Genomic DNA, 23,845 nt, shown 5'->3' with positions numbered 1-23,845 from the left:
AATGTTGATGAAAATCCTGAGTGCTTCATGGAGAAGGTCGATGGGTAGTGTTTTGGATATTTTTAGTAATGTACCTTTATGTAGCACAGTAGTACATGCTGTGGCTGGCAAGGGTGAAATGAGATTCGTAAAGGTTGAATTTCTGTCCTACTGTTTACAGAATAATTATGTAAGACCTGTATCAGTCTAACTGTAATCTGCACACCACCCTCACTGCTGGTAAGAAATGGCTAGTTCAATATTGGTTGAGGTATTTCCTCGAAATAAGAGATTCATGTCAATCCTCAAGACACTCCTCTTGAGAACAAGCAGAGACATGATGTTCATTCAAGTGTGGGATGGCCAAAACTTATACATATATTTATATTTTGTGTATTTTTCTCATTTTACTCCTGGCCTCCTGCCAGACAGTTTCAACAAAAAAGACACTGTATTTTTAATGAAATGCCATAAAGAAGAATATGCACGCCAAACCCCGTGAAAAGCTGTGTTTACTTTGGTGGCTGGGAGTTCAGCCAGTGGAGAAGGAATACGTTTCTAAAATAATTGTGAGGCGCAGACTAATTACCCATGATCCTCGTCTTGGGACAGCTCAATCCGAAATTACACTTCATATCTAGATGGAAGGGGAGACTTGTTTTACCTCACTGGCTGCCAGGCATGGAACTCCTCTGCCATGTCAGAGATGATTTTCTGGACAGAAGCTGGTGTTGTGGACAAGTGGGGCTCGTCACAGACAGTGGTTTGTTTTCTAACCATGGGCAGTGGAGCATTGTGCCTCGCCTTAATTTAATATTCATTGAGTGCTTTAGGCATCCCTGGCGCTCACCCAAGATGATATGAATCTGATGTAATTAAGTCCAGGTATGTCACTGACCAGACAAACAGACACAAGTCCTGCTTGTGCTCTGTGGTGCTACGGGTAAACAGCCGAGGCTCCATATGCTCTCCCTGTTTACCAGTACCCCCTCACAGACACATCTTCTCCTGATCACCAGTTCCAAAGTTAGTGACATAGATTTCACTCTGCTTGAAAAGAATGAAAGCTAGACTTTGGGGGGGGGGGGGTCACTTCCTGCCACCGCTTTCTGAGGAGAAGCGTGGGCAGCACTCAGAGCTGAAATTAGAGGCATTCATTCTCTCAGATAACTGTTGCTTTGGAAGCGGAGATGTTTCTCCTCCTGCCTGTTCCCCTCGCAGTAGGTGACACGAAGTCGACTTGAGATATTTTTCTCACACCCCGAGTGCCCTGGCTTCCACTGAGCGTTGACCGCAGAACCATCCATCTGGAGATCAGACTCATGCTCACGCTCATGTCTAATGCTTTCACATTCTTCAGTGAGTGCCCTGACACAGTGTTACTAATCCAATGAAATGTAGAAATCGGGAATTAATTCTACCTTCAGCCAGAAAATACTGAAGAAATGTATAACTGTGTCATTGCTATCAGATATACAATGAATATGATATGAAACAGCTGGATTTGATGACAAGCCCTTACAACAAACAACTAGAATTTATAATATTCAGGGCGTAAGGATGTGTGTGTGTGTGTGTGTGTGTGTGTGTGTGTGTGTGTGTGTGTGTGTGTGTGAGAGAGAGAGAGAGAGAGAGAGAGAGAGAGAGAGAGAGAAAGAGAATGAAAGAGAGTGAAAAAGTTCTGAGATGTTGACTAGTTAACAGTAATTGCTCTCAACATCAAGTTACACTTGTCGGTGACTTGACGACATTTATATTCTCTCTTTGGAATAGCTCTTGGAATATTCTATATTGGTGTAGCCAACACAGCAAACCAGTTGTATCCTATTTGCTTGTGGTAAAATGTTGTTCCACCTGTGGTTCCTTACTATGCGTAGCCATAAATGTCTTCCCTCTGTGCTTCCTTTCACTGCACAGAATGTGCTTCCTTCTTTCAAACCTGAAAGTAGAGAAAATATTGAAGGATGAAGTATTATGGTTTCAGGTGCTGTGGTTCTTTGGCAGTTATATATTTGTAAGTTCAATATTATTCTTTAGAAATATACTGCAGGAAAGAGACAAAGTCTCCAAGTTTACTGACATGGGGGGATGCTCTCCAGCGCTAATTGGGAGCCCATTCTGTAAGGCCTTTTGGTGATTGTCACTGGACATGCACGGATTAATCAATTCATGAGTAATGAAAGTGATTAAGGAACTTGCATTTTCTTCAGAAGCCCATCGGGGGTAAGGAAGAAGCCCAGACTCTGAAGAAAGAACAAATGAGTCATCTAATTACTCAGAAATCTTTTGAAATATTTCGAGTCTCTACGCTGTTTAGTGAGGGAAACGGGCGCAACGTCCAGTCGAGACTGGGTTTTTTTTTTGTTTTGTTTTTACCAGTGTGTTCTGGATGGCCTCCTGGAAGAGGAAACAGCAGTGTTACGGGTGTTTTCCCTGTCATGGTGGTCCCACGGGGGGCACAGAGTTGCCATAGAATGAACGACCCAAGGCAAGACACGGCTTGCCACTCTGCTGCGCGACACATCAGAGCTGTCCTGTGTAGAGCTCGGCTCAAAGGCGTGAGTGTGTTTGACAACTGGTTGACACGCGCTTGACATCACACCTCCGCCGAGCAGCGACTGGTGCGGTCCGGAATGAAGTCAGGTTGACTTGTTGTGGACAGCACTGTGGTCACTCTGTGAAGCATGGCACGCCACACGGGCTTTGGAGAATTTACAAAGGGATCAGAGTGTTATCTCAGCAGGTGGAACATGGCGTCAGGAGAGGGTGACAGTTTTTGGTGGGAGATAAGCGGGCTAGCATCGGTAAATGTGTAACATAAGTAAATGCACAAACCACAAATGTGTGTGTTATGACACTTTGAATGTAAATGAAATGTTCTCAGTATTGTAGTTAGTATTTGTCTTATATCTTGTCATCCACGGTGACATGAAGCACAGATAATATATGTCATTGGTATGTCTTCATGCTGGAAAGAACCCATGGCCCAGTGCTATTCTGTAGCAGATAAGCATCATATGAACTTTTTTATCATAACGTGTATTTACAAACAATAGAAAGTTATCCAAGCAGTAGAAAGGTATCACATCAGTATAAACGACCATATGTATTACTCTGTGAGGCCAGGGCTAAAGCATGTGATTAAAAAAAGCCTATAAACAGCATTATCTTTCTTCTGTGTCTTGGATGCTTTCCTATTGAGCAAATAATATGTGAGGAACTTTGTAAACCGTTTTTTCTTAATCCCGTGATTGATACAGGGCAATGTTCCCGGGGCTGATGCAAAGCTGGCCATTTTATGTCCGAGGTTTATCAGCACAGCGCTCCCCTTTTAAAACGGTGGAAATTATGAATTATAAATTCCGCTGTGAAACTCTGTTCTCATTATCATATACAAACACGGCCCTGCACAGTCCAGTTGAGCGTCACTCGACCGTTCAAGCAGTAAAATAAAAGGGAGGCTATTCATTGCGTTCGTTTTGGTGTGGTGGAGCGAAATATCCTATTTACATTTCATCAAATAGACATGTGACCTGACTCAAATTAGTAGAACTCAATACTTGTTGCTGACAGATGCATGGAATGGCAGCTAGAGTTCAGTTGCAAAATATTGATTTGAACAAACAGGCCGAGGGGCAGAGAGCACGTCACAGCAGAGGCAAGTGAGGGGCTGTGCGGTCACATTTGTTGTCATATTCAGTTGACATTTGAAATGACTGCATGCTTCACGAGATGAATGGAGATGTTGTACGGGGCTTTTATCTGTTGCCCCCGGGGCTGGCCACGATAAGATGAGTTATCACACGGAGATGCTTTTGTGTCCTCTAATGACTTAAAACAAACAAAAAAACACAAAACAAAACACTATTTACCTTTTAAGCAAGCGTCTCCAGAGTGACACGATCGAGTTAGGACATGAAGAGACTTTTCTAGCGCCGTCAAGCGAATGCAGATTCGTCTCGTGAAATTGCTTATTTCCCCCCTTGTTTTGGAGTCGGGTCAGATTGGTGTTGAAGGAATCTTTCCTGCTGAGTTGCTCAGATCACAGAAACTCCAACTGTGACTATCAACAAAGACTGTAAGTGATACTGTTTGCCCAAGAGCAGTACCTGACCACACAGTCCTTTAAAGCCCCACTTTGACAGGAATATAAATTTGTTACCAACTTAACAGTTTACATAAATCGTGCCGACTGGAGAGAGCATGGAGTCCATTAGGTATCCCAAGTCACTTTGCAGGTTATTTCCTTCAAGAGCGGTGGGGATGAATAAAGCATTTTAAAACATCCGTCTTTGTAAAGATAGACAATTTGTTTGAAGCAATGTGTTATACATTTTTCTCGTTTTATCAGGTATACAAGTGCTTTATGTCTTTGTAAGCTCTATCAGGACGAGAATGGAAAATATGCAAATACCCACTGCGAGAAGCATTTTTCATTCTTGGTTTTTGACAATCGACATGTTTGGCAATAAGAATTTGCTGTTATGACTGATGAAAACAGAATGTTGCTTGTCTTCATCATCAAAACACCAGCACATTCTAGATAACTACGTTACTGTAGTAGTGAATAGCTGCCTCAAACTGATCTCATTTTTTCTCTCTCTCCATATAGGTGGATGCCGATGACGTCCTTACCAAGGAAGAGCAGATGTATCTATTGTTCAACGCTAGGAGAAAATGTGAACGAGTCATCAAGTCCAAACACAAGATTGCTGGTCAGTCCTTATGTCAATATTAATACACTGACGTGTGGTACTTAAATAAACATACATAGGTGGAAAGAGCGCTGTCCCTTTCACTCTCTTGTTTGATACACTGCATTATACTGATATGCCTTCGGTCTAAGAATAGAGAATGTTTTAAGAATTTCCTTTCATGTTAAACCAACACTCTTCACGACTTACAGCATTACCTATTGTCTGGCTGCATTGTCGTGATGGCACAGGGCAGGCAGGTCTGTGTGACACACTTAGAAAAATACACACATGTAAACAGAGTTACGTAAGATGTCAAGGCATTTGAGCCACACATTGGGCTCAGTTCCTGGAGTGTTATCACTTCCCACTGTAACAGCACTAGTGGTCCCAAAGCAGTATGGAGGCAGTGAACAGAGGAGATGGACTCTGACATGTCACATAAACTTCAGCCAGGGATTAACTGACATTGATTGAGGCTGAGGATTCTTGGGTGGAGAGTTTTTTGTTGCTGCGGTGTGGTGCTGATGGCGGTTAGGGGAGAAGCAAGGATGAAGACACTGAAGGGTGTCGTTTAAAAAAACGAGATAATGATACACATAGGCTCTATGCCACCATTCTACACAAGCACACACACACACACACATGCACACACACACACACACACACACACACACACACACACACACACACACACACACAGACACACACGCACTGTCTTCTTACTGTAATGAAATGGGGAAGAACCCAATTCAATTCAATTTTATTTATATAGCGCCAAAACAATCTATGCACAGGGGAGCTGGAGAGGCAGAGAGAGAGGCAGAGAGAGAGGGATGGAAAGAAGGAAGGAGAGAGGTAGAGAGCGGGAGGGAGGGAGATGTGTAGTACACAAGCAGATAACATGCACACACACTAGCTCTCACACACACATACACATGTATACAAGGATTCTTTTAATTGATCTTGTGGGGTTTTGTAAAAACATCGGTGCACCATATTGATAAAATGAAAAATGAATGGTGAACAATGCACTATTTCCATTATTGTTCTATTATTCTTCCCAGCCCAGAGTTACAAAATGATCTACAAACGCAGCAAAAAGTAGTACCTTATATCTGATTAATTATGTCATGCTATTTTGTATTGCATTGTATTGTGCATTCTGGCTAAGTACTAGGCAGTTGAACATTGATTGAGATTTAGCTGTTTTATTTCATGTTTGATTTTAACTTTGGGCCTCAAACTATTGTATTTAAAGACATAGTTTAGCAACGTAGGAGTTTTTTTAGGCTATTCTGTTTCCTCTCGCAGCGGTCAACTTTTTTTCACCCACAGTTGTTCCAAATTGTTTTGAAATAACCCGTGTTTAGTGGGTAATTGTACAATCCTGACTGTTATTATTTTCTCTTTAGCTTTGGTTTATTCCATTTCAATTAAATTTGAACGGATTCCTCTCTCATCTGAGGGAAACCTTGACAGCTCTGAAACAAACCATTAGTAATGTTTGTTTCTAAAAACCTGAGGGCATCACTGTGGGGAAATGCAGACTCAATGGCTGCCTTGCACAAAACCCGTCCTCATTACCCCTGCCCACCCACAACTCCCACCTCCTCGGCTTCTTTCCTCTGACGCAAAAGATATGTGTTGTGTTGTGTTTCAAAGGCTCCGTACAAAAGGCAAGGGTGTCATCCCCCAATGTAAAAGCCAAGCTGATCAGTGGGGAAAACACACTTTCATGGGCTACATCAAGCCGTATTGATTTGAATGGTGGTGGACACTAACGCTGCGCAGAGCCGCCTCCCACACATTAGGCCCTTTTTGCGATGGCAGTCCAGTCAGTGGCCTCGTCTGAACACTGTCACCCCTAATGCTTCCTGACATGACATTGCGTGTCGCCACAGAGACAGCCACTCTGTGTTTTTCAGGCCATGCCACGCCATGTCTTCATCAGCTGCTACAAAGAAGTGATCTAATGAAAAATTGATCATGTTCCACAAGTTTCTTTGAAGTGGGATTTTTAAGATTTTCAAGAGATATTCCCTTCACTTCTTCACTTTGTTCCATGGTACACTGCACTGACTAATCACTGACTAATTCAAGTCATCAAGCTGTCCATAATAGGAACAGTCACCGGGAGAGAGCACATGTATATCTATTAATGCACAATTGAATTTGAGAATACGAGATATTAATTTGATGGAAGCCAACCTGTTGGCTCAATGTTAAATGTTCCCTAAAGGGAAGCCTTTCTAAACATATCATGATTCCTCCAACTCCATCAGAGAGGGCTAAATATAATTTCAGGAGAGACGAAATGTGCGATTGCATTAACACATTAGCGTGGCTATGTCAGTTATCGGACAGTTTGTTAAACATCGGCCATTCTAACAATCGATATGCACAAGTATACTGTACATAATTTTAATAATGGATTAACATGACAACGCAAACGTTTGCCGATAACACACGCATGCCGGTAATTAACACCTTACGATAACATCTTTATCATACTGCTTTTTTATTTCTCACATATCATTCTGTAGATTTGAATTTGTATCCAGGTAGGCTGTTTCTTCTCCTAATGTTTCTTTTGACAATACATACAGACAATATTTTATGCATTAACCATTTCTAAAGCACTTAACCAATGAAACTTGTGATTTAACAGTGGATGAACTTGTGTTCATAACATGTGTAGCCGATTATTATTTTGGTAGGAAGGACTGAATAGAAAACTGGATTGCTGGATTTTGATTCTGTAAGATACAACATATGACCATGTGTATATATAACTACTTACTGGTCTGATTATTGAAGTGCACTCTATAAAGAGATGTTGCATTATTTTTCACAAATAACATCATCTGAGGCACTATTCCTCACAAAGATTATTTGACATTACTCCTTACGAGGTTATTGTCATGCATGTGGTCACTACTTTTGCAGAAACAAATCTTTTAAACAATTTGATACTGTTGCCATTTTTGGTAAATGTGTTGCCTGGCCGCTCCCAGTAGAGGGATTGGCTTGGCTGTTGTGCCATTAATGGGATGATGATTGTGGAGTGGTGCCAGAGTGAAGGCAGGACAGGTGCGCTCAGCAGGGTACGTGCCGTTGGTCGGTCCGCAGGTGGAACACAGCAGAGCAGAGCAGAGCACTTACAGGCTGAGGAGAAGGTGAAGGAGAAGCAGGGATGTGAGCGTTAGAGCGCTGCTATTCTCAAACACACTCTCAGAGGCTGAAGGAGGCTATTTGGAGGAAAAATAGTCTTTACCTAAGTCAGCCTCACAGTTGGTGTTTATTTTTGGGGGGATGGGGAGGGGGGTATCACAGCTAACCCCCCTGAGACCCGATGACGCCGGGCTCTTATCTAGTGGCTGTTTTCTGACCCCTTTTGGAAGGGTGCACATGTCTGCCTGATCACGCCACATTTTGAGGAACACGAGGGAGGCTTTTCCTCTTCCATAAAAATGGGGAACAGAGGAACCACAGACTGAGCTCTCACAGATGGGAGCTGAGGTTTCAGTTGAGAGCCAGCCATTTTGTCAACTTAAATGCTCTTTGAAATGAATTGTGTGTGTATTGTAAACAAAAAAAAAGAACAAAAGACTCTTTGCCTAAACAGTACATTTGCTCTCACTTGCAATATGGCCATAATTACGATGGATGTCTTTTCATAGCTGCAATATATATCAAAATAAGTCTTACAATACATTATAATATGGTTTTGTTTTATTATTTATTAAGGCATATTTAGTTTCTATGTGTAGTTTTGACTGTTATATTCTGATACTATATTCTGACTGGTATGTATATTCTGATAACCCTGTTTTTTCAGATTGCCATAAAAATCACCTTGAAACATTAGGTCTTTATTTTAAATCTTAAAAAAATACTGTATGTGTTTTGCTTATTCAAATCCTTATGGTTTATTCCTTTTTTCATATTGTTGCATTTTGTGTTATTATAATACATTCATTAGTGTCAGTGTTTTATTCCACTCCACTGTATGGAGTTTTATAAATAGCCTGAGGTGAACAGGATTAAAACTCTCTCTCTCTCTCTCTCTCTCTCTCTCTCTCTCTCTCTCTTTGTGGACAATGTGCGGCTGGATGCAATTTTTTTTTATATCTTTGGCTTCTTCTCTTTGTTGTTTGTGCCTTTGCAGCGCCAGGCCACCCCTTATGTTGTGTGTCTCTCAAGCTGCGGTTAGCCCCACTATTATTAGAAATGTCGAGCTATGATGGATATTTCAAATCGTTTGCACTGTGTGGTATGAAATTAGCAAATAGTTGTGAGTTGATTTAAGCTATTCTTGTCATTTTGGGGGGGAGGGGTGGGGAGGTGGCCCAGACCTCAGCCAAGGCCAGGAGCCTACTTCTGCTGCTGTGCGCTCCAGTGAAGTCCACTTATTTATTATTCGAGTTTGTGCCTTGGTCGGGTGCAGTGAGTCTCCCTTACTTTCCTGAAACAAGGTTTCCATTGAGAGAGACACTGAGGTTTGCACGGGTCAGACAGTGGAGGGATGTGGGTTTCAGGCCCAAGACTCTGCCGTGTGTGAAAATAGCTCGGCGCTCAAACTCTGTGGTCTGGCCGTAAAATAACACCAGCAATCACCATAAAAGCTTGCATATATCAAAACGCCACACAATATGTGTTATGACATCTGCAGTTCTGAATCAAATGTGAGTACAGCAAGGAAAAACATTATTAAAAACCCAAATGACATCATCAATAGCCACGTCCCCCCACCCCAGGCACGGTTATATTTAAATCGTGGCCATGGATTTTACAGGAAATGACATGCAGTATATACGTTTAGAGCTACATTTGAAGGCCATAGTGCAGTAGGTGGTCCAAGTATATGGCAAGTTGAGAGCCCTTTAGAGTACGGTTATTGTTGTAATAACATAAGAAAGTGTTGTGTTAAATTTGCACGGAGAGGCATCTTTCCCGACTGTTGAATCCCGCCGGTTCACTCTTTAATTAGGCCAGATCTGCTAAGTGACAGGACGTTTGGATTGCATACAGACAGCATAGCGTCATCTCCTTTGATTTCCCCTTTGAGATCTGTTATTATAGGCATGAGAAAATAATGGATCTGCAGCAAAGACTGCATGGTTAAGTTTTATCCTTAACTGGTTATTTGTGGTGAGTCTGGGGCAGCTGGTTTCAATAACAGCCATGGCAAAGCCAGAAATCAGGCTTGGCAAGCAACTCTGGAGATAAAAGCTTCTCACTCCCATCATCAAGGGTATGGCATCTCTAAATGTACAATGGGAATTACTAAATGTGAGCACTTTTAAGATATAATAGAAGTGTTAAACCCTGTCGTATTTATAGAACTATGAAACATTTTAGAATGATAATTGTGTCCAATATGGGCTGCACATGTTTTGTTACAAGAACAGTTAAAAAACCCAAACAATGCATTGAAACGTATTTAAGTTTTAAAAGTCTAAAGAGATTTGAAGCTGTTGGTGCACATTGCCTCCCTTTGTCTTGCTGTTCATTCTTCCCTTGCCTTGCCTTGCCTTTCCATTTGGAACGGAGAAATAGAGTTTTCATGTTGCCTGTTGTGTGTATGGAGTGTCACACACTTGATTGCTGGAGAAATTAGGGCTGGGGAAAAAAAAGGCTGTCAGATTGCTAATTGGATGTTGTGGTCCCCTAGTAGGGTTGCAACAGTCTCATTACCTCTGTTTTGAACCGCAAACAGAGATGGCTGCATCCTTCACCCTTCAGCTCTTTTATGTGGAATGATGCACTGAAAAGGTTTGGCCAAGTACTTGAAGGAAACTTGAAGGCGTCTGTGGAGGGATATTGTTTCATGCTTTGTCAGTAGCTTCCCTTTGCTGTGATGTAAAATGCAGTCCTATAGTAGGACTTTGAAGTGCAGAAGAGCAGTAAGTGTAAATTGGCTATTGTGATAATTATATGGGTATTGACAGAACCGGTCTGATTATACATTTATTGTCACAACAGGTGTGGCAGAACAGTGGGGGGGGGAGGCAGGTTTCTGACCTGGGTGATGTTATTACTGACTTCACAGGCAATGGCGAATAATTTAGTTCAGTCTGTCACATAGGTTCAGGTGGTTTTATAACCACTACTATTACATTTGCCATCAGGTTAAACTATACTAGAAGCTTATCCAGATGTTCTTATACAGTTTTGGGGCTTGATGAAAGCTTGATACACAGGGAGTAATTTGTTTTACCTTGACATGACATACAAATCAGCACTGCTCTATCCTGTTTAGTTCAAGCTATTGTTTGGCTTGGGTTTTCATATGTCCTTCCTGTCAATATGAGACAAAATGTTCTACTCGTGCAATCACTGAGAAAGACCTTGGTGTCTCAAGCTATTGCGTATACATCTCTATTCAAAATCTAATGATCGGACAGACATAAGATAATGCTGGTTGTTTGTTTTGTAGGCAACTGATGTAAACAATATAAATGGGTTAGCCTTGATCCCTTCAAAAATTGTCTTTGAAGATCTCAGCACCTCTGCACTGTCTCCTCTCTTTGTGATGTCCCATTGTTTTTGTTTGGAAAGCCAAAGGCTGGTGTGAGCAGTACCCCTATAAATCCCATTGTTGCATCTGTCTGGATAATGATCTGATGCCCTCAGCTGTACCCGCCTACCTGCAGTCAGAAGTATGGTTGCCTGTGTGCTGGAAATGAAACTATCCCTTGCCTTGTTTCTTTTGCTGCTGCAGACAAGGTGTGTTGTGATGTGGTAGCACTGACCCGTGGAGCCACGCAAGGCACTCCTCTTCTAAATGTAAATCTTTGTCCCTTTCTATAGAGGGCTTCTGCTTACCAGAGTGGGATGGAATTGTATGTTGGCCAGAGGGACCTCCTGGGAGACTGGTGTCTACTTCTTGTCCTGAGTATGTCTACGATTTTAACCACAAAGGTAACTCACCGCTAACTCGTATGTCCTTGCAATGTCATTGTTCCTAGACTAACCTGCAGCTGTAGACATAATGGCTCCAGAGAGGCCTATTTTAAGGTCACTGTAAAGTAGGGCAGGTCTTCTTGTTTTCTTAACATTGCTTTAGGTTTATTAATGACACTTTCAATGCCTTTGCAACTTTCAGGAACTAAAGGTTTCATTTTGGTGTTTGGTGTTCATCATAATGTATAATGACTGTAATCCACTACGACACTATGCATCTCTTTCATTCAGTCTGATAATGGTGACAAAGGTTAAAGGTCATGTTGCCTTCCCTGTAGGGGTGCTTCTCTGTTAACTATGTCAAGGTCGTTGCTAGGCAGAGGTGAAAGCTGAAGTAGGCAGCATTGCCTTCTAGGAAACATTTCTCAAATTGTTTACCGCAAATTTTGTCTAAAGAATGGTTTAAGGCAAATCTGTTTTTATGATAAACATTACATATTGTGGCTTTTGAAATATTCCAACACTAATTAAAGGCAATGCTACCTACTTCACTGCTAAATTCTCTGGATGGATGTATGAATTTGCTGTCTGTATGAACTCTATATTAATTAATTAACATGGCCACTGAATAGCAGTCAGGCATTTCCCTCATCCCGAAGCTGGGAAATGATCGTTCCAAGAACAGAAAGGTGCATTCTTTATGCACACCTCACTTGGTGTAACACACAGGCATCATGGGTTTGACCTTAGATGGTTTGAATTCATTTGTCACCACCAGTCTGTCTTTGATACACGGTGCATACACAAGAAGACATTCCTAGTTAGCTGCACATGCATAAGAGGTCACTGTTTCTCTCTCCTTAGGTCATGCGTATCGCCGCTGTGACCTAAATGGAACATGGGAGCTGGCCACCACCAACAATAAGACGTGGGCTAATTATAGCGAATGTGCCAAATTCCTCAGCCATTACAACCAGAACCAAGAGAGGGTACGATTTATTATTCAGTTATATCAGTTTCCCTTTTTAGATTCCCAGTTTGTCTTTGTGATTTTAACATCCATTTTCAGTCATGCCTATCGCACTCATGTTCAATTAGTGGCACGTTTTACTATTTAAATCAATGGTAGATGTGATAGTTAAGAGGATTTTTCAATTTGTTCAGTGCATGTTGTGCAGTGGTCTCAGTATGTGCATAATGGACTATCGATGTATTTACAACATGGAAGTAAATCTTTAGGGATGTGGTTTTTGTCAGGGTTCTGTCTGTTGAAAGACTGTAATTATCCGATTCCCAGATAATTACTCTGCCCCCCTGCCACTCCATAGCAAGCCTTAATTGAGTGTTTGCTCTTTTGTGAGGCACTGACACTGGTTAAGTTCTGCTTCCCCTGATGATTCTCTTATTGATTTTGGAGAGCAGAACTGGGCAAAAAAAGGCTGCTCTGTATGAGGAATGTCAAAAAATCCCACTTCAAATGGAAACCAAAATGACAGTGAGGTTACCACAGCTCTATCAGCAGTCCTCAGGCATGAAGCGTACAGCTACATTTGATGAAAATTACAGTATGGGAGAAAATAAATTCTAGTTTCTTTGACAGGATGAAATTGGTTTTCAGTCATAAAAAATAAAGTTAAAATCAAAAATTAAGCGTTGACAGTTAAAAATGTTACGAAGAATGTTCAATTCAAAACTTTTGACTGTTAAATAGGACTGCTGCAGCCCTTTGTGAAGTCTCAGTCCTGAAGTCTGGAACATGTAATATGTAAATGTCTGCAAATGTGCCGTATTCCTCTATAGCTCCTCTTGGACTAAACAGGCCTTTCATCACGGCCTGACAAATTGCAATCTTTGGTCAAGCACAAAGAATTCCTAGAATTATGTGATAAGCTTCCCAGAAATCTCTGTGTGATAGACCTTCAAAGGTGTGTATAATGTGAAGCACTGTGTATTAGAGACACAATTCAATCTGGCATAGATTATGTTAATGTGATGGTAACACGTCCTGTAGTAAACATGTCAAACATTTAAGCATTTTGATAAAACTACTGCAATGTGTTTGCACACATAAAAAAACACATTTAAAATGATAAACCAGAAACAAGTGATGGCAATCTGAAAGTCTTTCATGTTACTGGCTGCGGGGCAATCATAGAAGCTCATAGGAGAAGGACACAGGAGGAGGTTAAAGGAGGGACATTTTGCTCTTCTTTTGGAATTCCTTGTGTTTCTTTCAAATGGTCTTTGAAAATATGTATGCAGTATGCAGAAAATAAGACTTAAATCCAAATTCTATGGTTCACATTGTCATTTTTCTTCACTGTGAAGTGAAGCCATTTGAGGGTGTTCATTTCACATGCTAACAAACCTTTGTTCTAACTGACCACTTCATAAGAGGGCTTTGTGAAGGCGGAGCTCAGCAATCATTTTGTTAATGCAGATTTTGGCCTCTCTTCAAATAGTGAAACTGTACTATTTAGAGGAACCCGGCAACCAATGATGTTCACATCGTGTTGTAGCAGCACATTTCTGAATGTTAAAACTTTAATGTAAAGTTAACAGTCATTTGTTTTTCTCAACATTAGAGCAGCCAGGCTGTGCCTTATGATACGGATCATCTCTGCTGTTACTTTTATTATTTAGTTTCAGTTGCAAAGGTCACTTTCTTGAAATAGATCTACAGATCTTCAAAAAAGACCATCTCTAATGCAGCAGAATACAGAGAGTAATGATCAGTAACACATGATTACATAGCCTTTAAGAACATTCAAATGCCTACCCAAATAATGGAGTCCTAAGCAAGAACTATCTACCAAATTGAACCCGTCCAATACACATTGGCTGAACATCAGTCTGTAATGATTGACAGGTGAGTAAAGTACTTTTTGCAAATTATATATAGCAAAATGAGAAACCTCATATGACCCAGTTATCAGAGGATTCTCATACAATCCTGAAGTGTGGATTGGGCCCTAGATTTCAGTTCCTGAGAGGAAAGAGCGTGTAGCTCTCCGATGGTATCATACCATACTAAAGGGACATTTAAAAAGCAACAATTTGATAAACTTAGATTTAGCACTAATAAATCGGCATCCATGCAGTTCCCTCATTTTTACAAGTATTGAAACATCTTTATTTACATCTACCTATTCAAAAGCTTCTTCAAAACAAGTCATTGTGATAAATGTTTCACAAATGCAACAGCCTAGATGTGCATCAATTGCAAGCAGCTTTTCTTAACGGTTCTTTATTTTCCACTAAAACGGTCCATATGGAGGGAGCCCTTGTCAGTGATGACAGTGTTCCTTTTCAGTGTCGTCTGATTGTGTTTTTGCAGTAAACCATTCTTTTAACAAGAGTCTAGAGACACTCTGACTGTGTGGGTCAGTGATTATGGCTGCTTTCCTTGTGAATTTGCTTAAATTTTGATTAAAGCACATCATCAATCATCATCATTATTTTGCATGGATTGTTTCATAGAACGATAATCATGTTCATGGGGCACATATTGTGAATAGGTTGCTCTGACCTAGACTTCACCTCTCTACCAAGCTGAACGTAATCAATTGTGAAAAGTGGATATTAGGCACAAGAAAGGAACGAGAGAGTCCTGCAGTGGTCTTCGGAGCTACTGGTGCCTAGGCAACCAACAAGTGCATGTTGCATTTTGGGTCCATCATTTGATGTCTTTTTTTGCTTGCCCTCAGTCGAACCTCATCAAAATCTATCAGTTGAGATAAAGTAGGGAGCAGGAGGGACTGTTCTCCCGAGATAAGTGGATGGAAATCCTGTGTGACCGGGGAGGTGAATCAATACCCTTGTGGATTCACAAAATCTTCTTAAAATGGAAACTGTGGCACAGCATTTCTTTCGTTACTGATAATTACACTGCAAAAACATATATAAATAGATTGCCAAGGAAGAACACTAAATACAAAATACTAAAATTACTATATCACTTTCAGGTGTCAAAAGAAGATTAGTTGATCTTGCATGACATCAAGGGTCTGTGATAATCTCTCTCTATTTCTCTCTGTCTCTCTCACACACAAAGAGGCACACACACACTCACACACACACATAATACACGCACGCGCTCACACACACACAGAAGTATGCTAATTAGAGCAGAAAAAGACTGCAGAAGCACCATTGTACCTGGTAACCTTTATCAGTGACTCATGTAGTCTGTTCAGACACTTAGATAAATAACTAAATTCAGTTATCTACTGTACTTGAGGAAGAGACTAGTGAATGTGCTCACAGATTTGAGCATGAAGTTAGAACATCATCCTTAATAAATATGACATGGATGAACAACACAGGATTATGGAGAACCACGGGGGGAAATGGGACAGCTGTTTGATTTGAACTCTGGAGAGCTGGGTTAATTTGCATTTACTAAAAATACTCAGACTGATTTGAGATGGAAAATACTAATGAGACATGAATCATACACAATACTAGTCTTTTGTCAGCTCTGTTTCCAAAGTCTTAACCTAACATCTCTATCACTTTTCTATTTTATTCATTAACTTGTGAATTGCACTTACCCTGCTTAAGAATGGTGACATGTATTCAATGAATGAGCTTTTATTTCTCAACATGCAACAAGTCGTGTCATTTTATAAAACTGCAAGCCTTCCCTTTTAGGTTTCTTCCCTTCATTTCCCCTTTCATTTTCATTCCCTTTTTGTAAACAAATCAGACCAAACCGAAAGTCAGTGGGCAGATATCTCAATATTTTCTGACCCTTAGTCTGACACTGTCTATTTACATTGATGGGATCCCAAGAGTCGTGGTGGCAGCCATTGAAGAAACATTCATATGCACACATGAAAATCTTTATGGTGCTATCTGTGTGCAGTCCACAGCTCCACTCTGGCCAGGGCCTCTGCACCACAGGCTAAATGATAACAGCCCTCTGAGTTCTGGTTACATCAGCCTTAGATGGGCCTCATGCAGTACAGAGGCCATCCAGCTAGCATGGTTAGTGTGGTCTCCACACAGAATGTCCTCTGGCTGCCTGTTGCTTGAAGTAATCTCTTTTGGAAATGGTGCATTCCCCACCCTGATTTCCCCCCCTTTTTTTTCCCTTTTTCTTTTCTTTTATTCGGCCTCGGTGCTTGAAACAAAATGTTTTCGTAAGAAACGAATGCTATTCAAGCCACCTCAGTTGCTGGGTGTCAGTTTGCTGTCAAAGCAAACGTTCACGTTTCACTGTGGAGCACAATGCAAGTTTGAGATTCTTACTCTAATTAAAACTGCTTGAATGTGTACGGAGTTTTTTTTTATGAGGCTGTTTCCTCTGCCTCAGTACCACAGATCTAGTTTTAGACGTGAACCTCCACACCACACACACTTAGCATCTGAGACACATTGTGTTCTTTCAGCTGTCCATGAAGCCTTTAAAAGATCAGAGAATTTCTATTCATACTTAAAAACTAAGATTGTGGTCACAACAATATATTTGTGTTTTTTTCTGGGTCCTTATCATGGTTGAAGTTTTGGTGAAATAAAGAAAATGTATTACAACTTAGCCAGACCCAGTACGTGGTATCACTGTTTGCAGAGGCTAGCTCTGAATAATTGTAATGTTAAACCTATTAACTGAACACAACACTGAATTAAATCATGGTTTCAGAGCTTTTCGTGGGAGACACTCATCTGTCTGTGTTGTTTTGACCAACAGGAGGTGTTTGATCGACTCTATCTAATTTACACGGTGGGCTACTCCATCTCACTGGGATCCCTCATGGTGGCCGTGGTGATCCTGGGATATTTCCGGTACGTTCTCCAGTCCTGACGGATTTTAAATTACTATTTTGTCTCAATCTGCCTGGGTAGATTCACTTTGATTTTCTGCTGCCAGGAGGATTTCAAAATCAGTTCCCCACTGGCTCGTTAATTAAGCTAGGATGTTTTAGAGGAATAGACACAAGTTTCTTATTGCTAAGAACCACTTATGAACTGTTTCAGAATTCAGAATCGAAACTGAGATACAAAATATAAAGTTTCCTGACCTGACCTTTCTCTCTTACGAAAGTGTTAAACTGAACAGTTTGAAACTGACTTTGCTAATGCATAAACATTGCTTGTAGAACACTTAAAACAATTTGCTCATGGTGTTTTATGTCAGATTGAATGGACGTCAAACATGTAAGGGCATTAGTGGCTGCCTGTTACCATTAAGGAAGAAATGATAAGATGGCATGATAGGTGCTGATTGTGACTAATTCTCCTCTCATTAGTTATATTCAATCAAATATAACATGAAGATGTGGCAAGCATGTCATTTTTCTAAAAAACATTTTATACAAAAAAAAAAACGGTGGCTTTTCCTCCAAAAGAAGAAATAGATACGTCCAGGCCTGGTGGCGTGCCAACATGCATGTAACACATCACATGGGAAGGAACAAAGTCAAAAGGATATTTCTGTTCAGAGCAGGCCTTTTGCCTTTTACACTTTGACTTTTAGAAGAGTTCTGCCCTCAGGTTAGATTGTAATTCCTGCTCCTTCTTGTTGACATTTATGTTTCATTTCCACTCATATTGGTATGAGATTACAGGGATACATGCAGCATGAATGCTTTTTCTTCAGTCAACTTCAATTACTTATATATATATATATATATATATATATATATATATATATATATATATATAAAGCTGTATATATACAGGTTTCAGCTGACTGAGAAAAAGCGTTCATATATATATATATATATATACAGATGCTCACAGGTTGAGAAAGAATCACTGATGGAATACATACACTTAAAAAAATGATATGCTGGAAATACCCGAAAAAAGCAAGGCATCATTTTTACACGGAATTATATTGAGCAAATTCACAATCACTGTTGTTTTAGACCATACCCTCAAATAGATCATGTAAAATGAAACCAAAACATTTAAGTCATTTTTACACAGATCCTTAGGAATTCAAGCATATTTTCTTGACTTTGCTTAAGAAATGCTGATAATTTTACACAATTTCTTTGAGTGTTTTCACTCATTCATTGCCTCACTTTTTAAAACTCAACCCCCCACTACTTTCCATAGCAGGGAAGATACACAGATAAACTCTCACTTTTTAAAACTCAAACCCCCACTACCTTCCATAGCAGGGAAGATACACAGATAAACTCTCACTTTTTAAAACTCAAACCCCCACTACCTTCCATAGCAGGGAAGATACACAGATAAACTCTCACTTTTTAAAACTCAAACCCCCACTACCTTCCATAGCAGGGAAGATACACAGATAAACTCTCACTTTTTAAAACTCAAACCCCCACTACCTTCCATAGCAGGGAAGATACACAGATAAACTCTCACTTTTTAAAACTCAAACCCCCACTACTTTCCATAGCAGGGAAGCTACACAGATAAACACCATGGGCCACATTCCCCCACTCACGCTTAAGTCCTTTTTTGCACACCTCCAGTTCCGCACTTTTCAGTTCTGTGTATTGTCCCCTATACGCTTCGATCACACCCACAGTGCTTAACTTCAGAATGAAGGCAGGCTCATGAAAATGGCATGATTTATTTAAAATAGAAGTAAACTAAGTCACAACCTAATTTATGTTGGTTGTCAGGAAATCGTGGAGCGTGGAGTTTCGCATTAACCGTGAAAAATCCATGGAAAACATAAAACCTGTGGCAGAAAATGAAAAGGAAGGGGAGAGAAGTGTATTACAAACAACCTCACATTTAAACACTTGTTTCTATCTATCACATGAACCTAACAAAGAAATAAATTAACTAAATTACACGTTTGCGAGGCCAATTTATAAAGAGGTGTTGAGATTCATGATTTTAAAACTCACCGTTGAGGAGAAGGTAGGCTACATCAGATTGCAGGTTTCAATATCCTACCTTGTTGCGTTTCGCCTATTATTAAACACTCAATAATCAAATAATCAAACACCTTACCACCAATGACTAAAAAGAAAGATATGTGAAAAGATATGGGCATCATACCAGCTACCCTCTGAAACAAACCAGATGCAAGGACAGACATAACACTAATTATTTTGATTTTGAATAATATGAGGACTGGCAGGGAATGTGGATGGTGTCTGCACAAGTGTAGTGGATTGTGGCTTCATGGTAAAGTCCAAACAAGGTCGGAATACTCGCGGACAACTTCTTTGCACTTGGCAAGCTCTGTCGTTAATTGATATTTCTGAGTTTTACTGCAATTGAAGGGGAGAATACGTATATATATATATATTTCCCTTAGATTTGGCCAATTTTAAACATTACATTATATGGTTATGTACCCATAATCCCTAGAACCAGGAAGTCATTGAACAAACTCACCACTGCAGTAGACAGGGCATTAATGGCTCCTTAGCATAATCAACAACCTCACAAGGATCTTTAAATATCTTCATCTTTCAACACTAAATTCTGCTTCAGCTTGTTTCTGGTTAGAGCAGGTGTTTATCAGTCAGGTGTTGAGCATTGCCATCATGTCCAGTTTAAGACCATACTAGAGTATTTATATTCTTTCTTTTAGGGTATACCCTGAAAAGAATTTGATTGTGAATTTGTTCAATATAATCTGAGATTATGCATGGCCTTTGAAGACCCACCTACCTACAAAATAGTTAAAATATTCTAACTATGCGCCAGGCTCCAAGCCAGTTTGAGAAACTAATTCAATTAAAGTGAAAACTAGCAAGACATAAAAACAAACTTGAAAACAATGATTCTTAACTGGCCTTGAGCAGAGACCATGTGAGGTACCAATTAATAATGTTTGTTGTCATTCCATACCACCTAGCAAGAATTGAGATAAACCTATAGTTTATTTATTTACTCCAAACTCCTAAATGTCTTTGTCAACTCTGGGGCTTGTTTGATTTAATTTAATTCAGCTCATCTTGAGCGATGTTGAGTGTCTGTCAATAGCTGCAGGAGGTAACCTGCTACTCAGTAATAGCTTTTAGTCTTTCTTGTCTGGTTGTCAGAGAACTGCATATGGCACTGTTCATTTAAATGCATTTCAATTATGAGCTAAAGCATATTACGATATAACAAGTGTGAAATGCATGACAATAGCATTAAAAGAGGCATATAAAATGGCCTGTATCAGTAGGCCAAGACAGTAGCTACATCAAATGTCTAATGCACAGTGTGCTGCCAGTGAGTCAACTTTCCTGGAATGATGCACAGCTTGCTAGCTGACTGCACGATGGACCCACTCCATACACAGCTGCTGTCTGAGCATTTCTTTAGACCAGAGAGGTTTTCTTGTATTTAGGTTAGAGCATTTGAATTGTGTTGCACTGCAAAAAGAATGTCACATTTGGGTGACATCACTGTGAAAAGTTTGGTTTGAAACCTACTAATTGACAGAAAGATATAGAAATCTGAGTGTAGGGTCAGCAAATGTTTGGATCCAGCAATGGAATGGATTTCAGTGGATTTCAACGTTCCCTATGTTTCATTTATTCAGTTTCTGTCTTAAAACATAAACTGCGAGACAAAAACTATAGACCTATCCCTTCTGTAAATCAGTTAGGTCTTCGGATATCATTTCCATTAATAGGTAATAACCACAAACCTCTGAGTAGGATATAAAATAAGCATCTGTGGTTTTAAGACATTTAAATTATTGTTCCGTAAAAACACAAGCTACTCCAATATAGGTCTTCGTTCTTATGGATTGATATTCCAAAACTCAAGATTCAAGAACTATGTCTATGATTGGGTGAGTTTGGCACCACGCTGAATGGTTTTCATTTTCCTTGCTAATTAATGCAGCGAACGTCCTCTGATATTTGTTCAACTGGCTTATTTAAATAGAGGGTCAGGACGTGCTAAAAAAGACTTGTTGACAAACGCTTTACTCGGCTTGACTTGGGTCCAGCCGCTGCCGAGGCCTGACGTTTTAAGACGGCACCTCAGCTGGCACCAGGAAACCCATCGGAGGGAAATGAGTTTAATAAGGCCTCTCGTGGCTTCCCCCCATGTTCCGACGACCTTTCCAGGCCACTTTAGTCATGCCTCGTGTTCAACATGTAAGCGCTCGCAGTCTCAGGTGCATGGGCTCCAAGATGTTAGCGGAGAACGTCCAGGGAGTTTCATACATTAGCGGCAGTGTTCAGCCGCGTGCGGTGCCGGTATTCTGTACATGCTCGCATCAGCTCTCCAACACGTTGAATACAAATCAATGCTCCCTGAATGCTCCCTCAATGCTCCAAATTAGCTGGGCAAACTAATGAGCCTGAGCAAAGAGGGGTCCGCATCAATGCTGTCACCTGCCAGGAAGCCCATGCAGACCTGCTGATTGCAGTAGATTGCACATGGGGATGGCCAATTTCAGATAGTTAAGTCTATACCTGGCATGCGCATTTCCTAACATAAATAATCCCTTAACTGTATCACCCACTGTTTATTTAAATCATTATGGAGGGGATGGATTGAAGGCCTTTAGATTCTTTTTTTTGTTGCCGTTTTCTCAGCAGATAGATGAATGATGTCATGGAGCACATTGCTGCATCTGCGGTTGGACAGCGCTGTGATGGGTGTCCTTAAAGTTTTTTAGTTTTTTTTAAAACATCATTTTTTATGACCACTTCTGTCATAGCCTTTCCCCATGTCGTATTGAAGGGATATATGTGCCTGCTGTCTAAACTTGAAATTATGGCCATTGTGGATAAACACCAGATGTCTTTTGACAAATTCATGTGAGCGTGTATTTCCTTCCTACACAGACATCACAGCTTTTTCACCACATTTTATCCTGAGCCTATTCCTATATTTGAATGAGTGCTTTTTGCCAAGACAACCCAGTGGGAACATCTAGACCAAAGCCAGCAACACACAGGGGCTGTTGACAAATGGGCCATTGGGCTTTGCATCCATTTGCTGAATTGCAGTGTGATCTCTGTTCACATTCAAGCACTGTATTTCACAAAGCAATAGGAATTTATTTGTTTGTTTGTTAGTTTCTCAGTGCAATAATGGATGTCCAATTGTACCAAATAGCTGCAGCTGTGAAAATTACTTCTGTGTGTTGACATTTTTTGCCTAGAGTGTCCGGAAATGAAGACTGTTGTATCCATTTATAAAAACTTAAGTGGCGATAAGGAAGGGTATTTACAAAAATAAGCTTTCCCTCTGCTGAATTAGCCTTGGAGGAGATAGACATGCCTTTGGCTCTTAGCAACACATGCTTGCAATTTTGTTTTTACAGCTCACTTTGAGCCCCGCATTTCAATATTTGTGCTTTTCAAGCTCCTAAATCTGAAGAATGTGTTACAGTCAGCGTGCCGCTCATCTGGCTTCAATTAGGATGAGTATTGTTCTTTAAGCAGGGCAGAGGGCATGTGGAGTCGTGTGAGAATGCTGCTACACGCTCCTCCGTACAAGGAACAGCCTCAGTTCACATCGAGCCACCTCCAAATGTCTATGGAATTCTTGATTAATATTCAGCTGCTGTTCATGCTGTAATGAGATGTTGTGCTTTGTTTGTGCTTGTTGTTGGGGGTTTTTCCCCAGCCATTTTGTTGCCTGGCATTTGAGTTGTAACTATACCTGCTTCATTGTGTGAGGAAAAATATCTTAAAATCCATATTCCTGTAAGAAAATCACTGTTGTCAACTATGTCACCTCTCTTCTCCACACTCTCTCCTCTTCTGCAGTCGATTGCATTGCACCAGGAACTACATCCACATGCACCTGTTTGTGTCCTTCATGCTGCGAGCCATCAGCATCTTCGTGAAAGACATGGCACTGTATTCTGGAGATGTTTTTGGGGAGTTGGAGCGAGTCAGTGTGGAGGACCTGAAGTCCATTACAGAAGCACCCCCGGGCAACAAAACCCAGTTTGTGAGTCAAGCTCCTTTGAGGATTGCCTGGGCTTTTTTTTCTTTGCTTTTAAAGAGGGATCTCTACTTGATATCTCTGTCTTTATTCTGCTCACAGATTGGCTGTAAAGTGGCTGTGACACTCTTCTTGTACTTCCTGGCTACAAATTACTACTGGATCCTGGTGGAGGGCCTCTATTTACATAGCCTCATCTTCATGACCTTCTTCTCCGACAGGAAGTATCTTTGGGGATTCACTCTGATTGGCTGGGGTATGTTTCTGTAGAGCTGTCTCATTGGCTATAGTCTATGTATTGAACAATAGATACTCTGTGACATTTTTTTATTGATTTATTGAACTCTGATATGTCTGTGTTGAAAATGTTAGTATAGTGCCTGATTTTCCCAATCCATATATCTTAAGAAAATATGGCG

The 23,845-nt window shown here is 40.5% G+C and overlaps 1 protein-coding gene across 3 annotated transcripts in view; it reads left to right on the top strand.

Moving 5' to 3' along the window:
* Positions 1–23,845, top strand: part of pth1r (parathyroid hormone 1 receptor) — a 52,080-nt gene that overhangs the window by 19,443 nt on the left and 8,792 nt on the right. For all 3 annotated transcript variants that reach the window (XM_031563122.2, XM_012827882.3, XM_042703712.1), the window contains 6 exons: positions 4,592–4,694; positions 11,490–11,600; positions 12,447–12,571; positions 17,275–17,369; positions 23,246–23,432; positions 23,529–23,682. In XM_031563122.2, coding sequence (XP_031418982.1) covers positions 4,592–4,694; positions 11,490–11,600; positions 12,447–12,571; positions 17,275–17,369; positions 23,246–23,432; positions 23,529–23,682 — 775 coding nt within the window. The remainder of the gene's footprint in view (positions 1–4,591; positions 4,695–11,489; positions 11,601–12,446; positions 12,572–17,274; positions 17,370–23,245; positions 23,433–23,528; positions 23,683–23,845) is intronic.

Source organism: Clupea harengus, chromosome 25 (assembly GCF_900700415.2).
Source record: "Clupea harengus chromosome 25, Ch_v2.0.2, whole genome shotgun sequence".
Classification (NCBI taxonomy): Eukaryota; Metazoa; Chordata; class Actinopteri; order Clupeiformes; family Clupeidae; genus Clupea; species Clupea harengus.
The sequence above is the reverse complement of the archived record's forward strand: the minus strand, read 5'-3'. Positions and strand labels throughout refer to the sequence as shown.